Source organism: Periplaneta americana, chromosome 4 (assembly GCF_040183065.1).
Source record: "Periplaneta americana isolate PAMFEO1 chromosome 4, P.americana_PAMFEO1_priV1, whole genome shotgun sequence".
Lineage (NCBI taxonomy): Eukaryota > Metazoa > Arthropoda > Insecta > Blattodea > Blattidae > Periplaneta > Periplaneta americana.
This window is the reverse complement of record NC_091120.1, coordinates 183,676,971-183,685,293: the sequence shown is the minus strand read 5'-3', so window position 1 is coordinate 183,685,293 and position 8,323 is coordinate 183,676,971. Positions and strand designations below refer to the sequence as shown.

The following is an 8,323-nucleotide window of genomic DNA, read 5'->3' as shown; positions in this document are numbered from 1 at the left end:
GATTTTTAAAATAATTTATTAATTAAATTATGTTTCATTTGATATAGAATTACATGAGATCTGGACCAGTACTATGTACAATATAGGTGTAAGATGTCTATGACGGGCTTGTTGACAAGTGTGGCGATATCTTTGTGAGTGACGAAGGCTATATGGTTGAAATCTTTACATGGCACCTTGTGCAGCTTGATCACGTTGGGTAGTTCGTTGTACAGCTTCATGACATCCTGAAACAGAGAAGCAACCAGATTCTAGATTACAGGCTTAAATCTTAATGCCAATATTTCGGTTGACTTGTTTGTTAGTACTTTTAATCTCCCCTACATCCGACTTACACAATTCTTCGGGTACAAAACGGACATAATTCTGATCGTGGACTATGTTCTTCTTCTGGTAAATAAAGAAAGAGGTGACTTCAGTGTTTTCCACTCCCCTTACGTAGATCAGGTAACAGTTTCACACACTCCTTCCAAAGTACCGGTACAGTATAACAAGTATTTGAAAATTTGGAAGCGTCACATCAACTTGCGGGACAATATTGAACATATAATAAGGAGATTCATGAGGATGATGATGGTGATGATGACGACATAAGTTCAGGTAATCCCTGAAGGACAAGGGCCTCTTACTAGTGCAGTGGTGGCTCAAGTTTTCTCATATGTTGAACCAGACCATAAGAGAACTTTTCTACTTTTGCTCTCTCACACATCCACACACATGCTTGAACTTTAAACCTTATTTATCTTGGCCTTACAAGTACAGGGACATCATTTTATTTTTACTTCAATTTTTATTGTACCTGCGTTTTTGAATGTACTTCACTCCCACCCCTTCTACTAACGAAGTTCAACCGTGCTCCACATAGATCCAAGAGCGCATATACAGTCATGGTAGCCTTACGGTCACAGTCAACAGTATGTTTCAAAAATATGTTCGCGTTTTCCGGTGACGAAAGAGCTTTCAATGTTGAATCATTTTCGCACAGGTACTGTCGTCCATTTCTCTACGTCGCATCCCGGTTTCTCCCACCCGCTTCTATTCGCCTCTCTGTAAAATCTAGTGGCTGGGCTGTCGTAGCTCTTTTCTGAAAACATTAATTTCTGTTAGGAATTGGACGTCTACGTAATATTATACAGGGACATCATTTTATTTTTACTAACATTTCTAATATTAACCTGGCTATACCTTTGGATCAACGGTTGCTACCCCTTTCCAAGACTGCAGTTCGATGATACTGGCGTAATATACAAAGAAATCACTTTACTAGGTATAGGAGGGAAGAAAAGTAGTTAATCCATTTACGTAAACTAGGAAATATCACGCTTTTGAGTTTGATAATTTTCATTTCGTTTTTGTTGAATCAAAGTACAGTACAGTATTAACAATGAGTGTTTTTACTCACGAACTGAGCTGTCATTATGCAGTGTATATTATACTGTCTACAGCACATTAGCGTACACTATAGAGAATGAAGTCAAATTAAAAAATAATCATAATATAGATATTTAAACACATTTTTCAAAATGGTGGCCGTTCATTTCGATACAGGCTTCAGTTCTAATGTGTGTAATTCCAATTACCGTTACCAGTTTCGTCCTTCGTACTAGTAACTCATGTTGAAATAATTCTGTATCTACTTTGTAAAAGAGTACCTTACGTACTGTAAATTCAATCTTCACTTCTGCTCGATCCGAAAAGATAAAATTACTCAGACATGCTGTCTACTGTCCGTCCAAGTGGTTATGTCGCAGGATCGTAAAAAGGGGGGAAATCATGTGACAGTTAATTACTTAACGAGGCCTTTTCATTTAAGTTATTTTAAACAGTTGTATGGGTATAATATTACGTAGACGTCCAATTCCTAACAGAAATTAATGTTCTCAAAAAAGAGTTAAAACAGCCCAGCCACTAGACTTTACAGAGAGGCGAATAGAAGCTGGTGGGGAAAACCGGAATGCGACGTAGGCAAATGGACGACTGTACCTATGCGAAAATGATGCAATATTGAAAGCTCACTGGAAAATGCGAACATATTTTTGGAACGTACTGTTTACTATGACCGTAAGGCTACTATGACTGTACATGCGGTATTGGATCTGTGTGGAGGACGGTTGAACTTCATTAGTAGAGGGGGTGGGAGTGAAGTACATTCAAAAACATAGGTACAATAAAAATTGAAGTAAAAATAAAATGATGTCTCTGTATAACTGTTTAAAATAACTTAAATAAAAGGGCCTCGTTAACTAATTAACTGTCATGTGATTTCTCCCCTTTTTACGATCCTGCAACATAACCACTTGGACGGACATTAGATAGCATGTCTGAGTAATTTTATCTTTTCGGATCGGCCAGAAGTGAAGATTGAATTTACAGTACATAAAGTATTCTTTTATAGAATCGGTACAGAATTATTTCAACATGAGTTAATGGTACGACGGACGAAACTGATAATTGAAATTGGGTGCAATAGTCTATAGTGCTATAATATGCACATTAGAACTGAAGCCTGTATCGAAATGAACGACCACAATTTTCAAAAATGTATTTAAATATCCATATTTGATTATTTTTCAATTTAACTTCATTCTCTATATTGTACGCTAATGTGCTGTAGACAGTATAATATACAGTGCATAATGAATACGTCCGCATGGAAAGCTCAGTTTCGCGAATAAAAACACTCATTGTTAATACTGTACTGTATTTTAATATGACGTATAGGAGCACCACCAAATTTCACAGGAATATAACATATACAGGGACATCATTTTATTTTTACTTCAATTTTTATTGTACCTGCGTTTTTGAATGTACTTCACTCCTACCCCTTCTACTAACGAAGTTCAACCGTCCTCCACATAGATCCAAGAGCGCATATACAGTCATAGTAGCCTTACGGTCACAGTAAACACTATGTTCCAAAAATATGTTCGCGTTTTCCGGTGACGAAAGAGCTTTCAATATTGAATCATTTTCGCACAGGTACTGTCGTCCATTTGCCTACGTCGCATTCCGGTTTTTCTCCACCAGCTTCTATTCACCTCTCTGTAAAGGCTAGTGGCTGGACTGCCTTAGCTCTTTTCTGAGAACATTAATTTCTGTTAGGAATTTGACGTCTACGTAATATTATACCCATGCAACTGTTTAAAATAACTTAAATGAAAAGGCCTCGTTATGTAATTAACTGTCCCTCCTTTCTACGATCCTGCGACATAACCACTTGGACGGACAGTAGACATCATGTCTGAGTAATTTTATCTTTTCGGATCGAGCAGAAGTGAAGATTGAATTTACAGTACGTAAGGTACTCTTTTACAAAGTAGATACAGAATTATTTCAACATGAGTTACTAGTACGAAGGGAGAAACTGATAACGGTAATTGGAATTAAACACATTAGAACTGAAGCCTGTATCGAAATGAACGGCCACCATTTTGAAAAATGTGTTTAAATATCCATATTATGATTATTTTTGAATTTGACTTCATTCTCTATAGTGTACGCTAATGTGCTGTAGAGAGTATAATATACACTGCATAATGAATACGTCCGCATGGACAGCTCAGTTCGTGAGTAAAAACACTCATTGTTAATACTGTACTGTATTTTGATTAAACAAAAACCCAATGAAAATTATCAAACTCAAAAGCGTGATATTTCCTAGTTTACGTAAATGGATTAACTACTTTTCTTCCCTCCTATACCTAGTAAAGTGATTTGTTTGTATATTACGCCAGTATCATCGAACTGCAGACGTGGAAAGGGGTAGCAACCGTTGATCCAAAGGTATAGCCAGGTTAATATTAGAAATATTAGTAAAACTAAAATGATGTCCCTGTACAATCGGATCAGACAAGTGTATAATAAAACATTTACGATAAGAGAGATGCGGTTTTTGAAGAGAAGATATAGCAGCATGAAACGTTGAAAAGCTCTGTCTTTGATTAAGTTTATGTGTTGTCTGTAAGTCAACCTTCTATCAAGATAAATATCAAGATATTTTACAGCGGAATTAAAAGGTATGTTTTGTTGTTGTGCTGTGAGCTCCTCTGGTAAATGTGGAAATCTTTTAGTGAAAACCACTGCCTGTGACTTAGTTCCATTAATATTTATTCGCCATTTCGTTAGTGCAAGCAAATTAAGAGCTGCTTGCATTTGTTGACAGGCAAAAATTATATTACGAGTATAATGTCTTTTGTAGAGAACTGTATCGTCTGCTTAAAGCATATGTAAGCATTAAGGTTTCTTTGGAAGATTCTGTAAATAAATGGAGTACAAAGTAGGGCCAAGAACAGATCTTTGAGGAATCTTAGTTTAAATGTTTGGAGAACTTGAAAGTGATGAATCACACCGAACTCTGAAGGTTCTGTTCTATAAGTATTTATTTTCTTTTTCATCTCTCTCTTCTTTCTCCATTTCTTGATTTCTCTGTTTTTCTTTTCTTTTATCGTGTTTCGTTTCTATTAGATTTCTTGACTGCTCTATTTTTCTTTTACCTCTTTTCATTTTCCCTTTCTCCTTTTTTCAGTTCTCTATTTCTCCTTTTCTTTTTGTGTTTCCTTCCCTGCCCCATTTCTTGATTGCTTTATGTCTTCCTATTCATTTTTACTTTCTTTCTAAATTTTCTAATTTCTCTGTTTATCCTTTTCTTTTTTGATGTTTCTCTTCGTCCAGCATGACATTGAATTGAAAGCGAGGGGAAATGGAAGGAGAAATTTAAAAGGTACGGGAAAACGAGTGCTCGCAAAGAGAGTTCGGGGCTGAAAAAAACTGAATATGTGAGCTCCAAGCCTGTTGGCCACTTGTCTCACTGCGGATTACGCTGCTCCAACTGAAGGAGTTCTAGAAAATTTTAAGCCTAAAAGCCGAAAATGCACGTAACCTCTTAGGTACCACTATTTATTCTTTTCTTATTCGGTGTTTCCATTCTTTCGCTCTTTCTTGATTTCTCTGTTTCTTATTTTATTTTATCATTTTTTATTTTTATCTACATTTGCTGATTTCTTTATTTATTCTTTTGTTTGTTCGTTTTTCCTTTTCTTCTCTATTTCTTGTTTAGCACGTATCTGCATACATTAGAGCAGCTATTGTCAACTGGCCTGCATACTAGTTCGGAGCGCCGAGACGCTGGCTGAGGAGGTAGTAGTGTGCAGTGTGTCGAGCCAAGCCAACGCATCCCATCGCAGAAGCCAACTTTCTGACCATAATTTACAATACCTTCTTCGATTGTGTTCTACACGAGCATTACCACCTAACATTGACCAGTTAGCGAGGGAAAAACAAATTAAAAAATCCAGGAAAACCGATGCTAATGATCGGCGAAAATAATTTTTATCATTTGTTATTTACATTGTAATAAAATAATTTAGGCCTACTTCAGTCTTGTAACAGAAACGACAATATGTTTCATATGTTATACAAAATAACAAATAATTGGTTTAGTGATATATAGTGTCAGATAAAAAATGGATAACTAATTTTATTTTATTGACGACGCTTAAACAAAGGAATAGGATGATAGGATTTAAATATTAGTAATGGATTCGAATTGTTTAATATTTTGTAACAGTGAAAATACGTTATAGGTCTGTAAGTTCCCAATTAATTTAATATGAGAGAGATAATTTGTAGAAAAAAAAGCCGCCCTAAATAAGGGTTCGATAGATCGGCCTACAAATCAATTCATAAAGAATAATAAGTAAACAAAACAATTTTGTGACACTTGGAAAGAAAAAGAAAAAAACATTAAGATAAGAAAACTTAGGAAATCATTTACAATAAAAATTTTGTTGGGTACAAATGATTACTAATTATAGCTAAGGATGATTTTAACACATGAGATCCTATGGCATCAATCGTTGCATCAGAAATTTTATATTGTTTAAGTTGATTTAAAGTTTCACGTGGGATCGTGCCACGGGCACCGAACATGAGCCCAAAAACTGTCCAATGTGTAATGTGGTATTGTGCTCCAAGATGCTGACAACAAGGCTCATATATGACTTGTTTTTCACGACACACCACTTGTGGCTGTTGCTCATGCATCTCAAAACGGATTGTGGGATCAAGAATGACACCCTTATCCTTCTGCCGATCAATTATGATGATATCAGCCCGTCTAGTAGAGCCATCAGAAGAGACGCAACCAACCTCCTCATAAACCTCATAGGAAGCATTCTGACGGATTGAAGCTGCGATGAGAGAACGAACCGTATTATGTCTGTTGATTCGGACCAATTCTCCATGACGGCAGAAACCCAAGACGTGAGGAAGCGTTCCTTGCTCGTCGCATCTTCTGCAACGGGTTGAGTCAAGAGTTCTACCAGGAAGAGTAATTACCTTTCTTCCAGTGAGAATAGAAAACAACTCCCAGACCTTTACTTTTCAATTTGCTCCATTGATGAAAAGAATCTTCACGCAATGATTTTCTTAGTTTTTGAGAAGAAATACGTTCAGAGCAATCGAAGGTAATTGGTAATTGTTTGATGCAATGTTCATTTCGTTTGGAAGATTTCGAGTGGCTGCTACATGAGGGTTGTCAACGTGTAAAAGTCTTTGATAAATATTTAAGTGCTGAAGGTAAGCTTCCCACTGGGCTTTAAATACTCCTAAACCTCGCAATCTTCTTGGTGCATACAACATAGCATCCGGGGTGTCAGTAGGAATTTAATTATTTCCTTAACAGCGCTGCGAATTAATTTGTCAATATCAGATAGAAATTTCACTTTAACATCTTTTAAAGGAGCACATTGGAAGGGGTAAACCAACTGAGGCCAGATATATTGATTTAATATATTTATCTTTTGGTCAGACATGAGTAAGGGTGAAGTGACCAGCTGATTAAGATTTTTTGTCAGTTTTTCAATTAGTTGCGCTGCATTAAATTTTATTTCATCATTAAAAGTAATGCCAAGATATATATATATATATATATATATATATATATATATATATTTGTTTTCAAGACCGCTGCAATACATAACGAAAAGTACAACTTGCTTGTTGTCTTAAACTAAAAAGTGATTTAAAAATCCAGGAAAACCAATGCTAACGAACAGCGAAAATAAATTTTACAATGTGTTACTTACATTGTAATAAAATAATTTAAGCCTACTTTACAGAAGCGATAATATGTTTCATATGTTATACATAATGAGAAATAACTGGTTTTTGTGATATATAGTGTCAGATAAAAAATGGATAATTAATTTTATTTTATTGACGACACTTGAAAAAAGGAATAGGATGACAGGATTTAAATATTACTAATGGACTCGATTTTTTTTAATATTTCGTAATGGTGAAAATGCATTAGGCCAATAAGTCTGTAAGTTCTCAGTTACTTTAATATAAAAAAAAAACTTTACTTTCAAAACCGATACAATACATAACGGAAAAATACATATTTTTTTTTGTCTTAAACTGAAAAGTGGTTTACTTATTACACAGTTCCTCCTAAAATAAATTAAGTACATGCTTCTTCCGTGTTTATTATAATTATTAGAGACTGATTAAAAGGGTTGAACAAGTGAACGGACGCCACTGCCATCGCCCGATTCCTTCCCCTCAACTCCTGCTGCACAGTTGGTGTCTAAGGGATAGAACTGAGCTAGCGAACAAACTGTCTCTGCACCATAGTGCACTGAGATGACGACTCCTGCATTAGAGGAAGTCCAGTCTGATATTGAGCATGAAATGAGAATAATTTCAGTTGATGAGTTTAGACGAGTTTGTGACTGTGACAGCATATACTTGCTATATGAAGCTTGTATACAGGTGAAAGAAAGAAACTTTCAAGATATACTGTAGGGTAGGTTTTGATCTATTTCTGCTTCCGCCGCTGTAGACAGCATTTTACCGGCTGATGCTCGACCTGTCGCCCGGGAGCCAGGTCCCGTGCCACGGCAGCAGTATTGTATCACGTACCTTGTGTTATGTAACCACGGCTGCCGTATTGTATCACGTACCTTGTGTTATGTAACCACGGCAGCCGTATTGTATCACGTATCCTTGTGATATGTAACCACGGCAGCCATATTGTATCACGCATCCTTGTGTTATGTAACCACGGCAGCCGTATTGTATCACGTACCTTGTGTTATGTAACCACGGCAGCCGTATTGTATCACGTGCCTTGTGATATGTAACCACGGCTGCCGTATTGTATCACGTACCTTGTGTTATGTAACCACGGCAGCCGTATTGTATCACGTACCTTGTGATATGTAACCACGGCTGCCGTATTGTATCACGTACCTTGTGTTATGTAACCACGGCAGCCGTATTGTATCACGTACCTTGTGTTATGTAACCACGGCAGCCG

The 8,323-nt window shown here is 36.4% G+C and overlaps 1 protein-coding gene across 2 annotated transcripts in view; it reads right to left on the bottom strand.

Annotated features, from left to right (window-relative positions):
- The window catches only part of LOC138698515 (lipase member K-like), a 59,585-nt gene continuing 51,262 nt past the window's right edge, over window positions 1-8,323 (bottom strand). For both annotated transcript variants that reach the window (XM_069824498.1, XM_069824499.1), the window contains exon 8: window positions 1-227. In XM_069824498.1, the coding sequence (XP_069680599.1) occupies window positions 72-227 (156 nt within the window). In that variant the 3' untranslated portion in view covers window positions 1-71. The remainder of the gene's footprint in view (window positions 228-8,323) is intronic.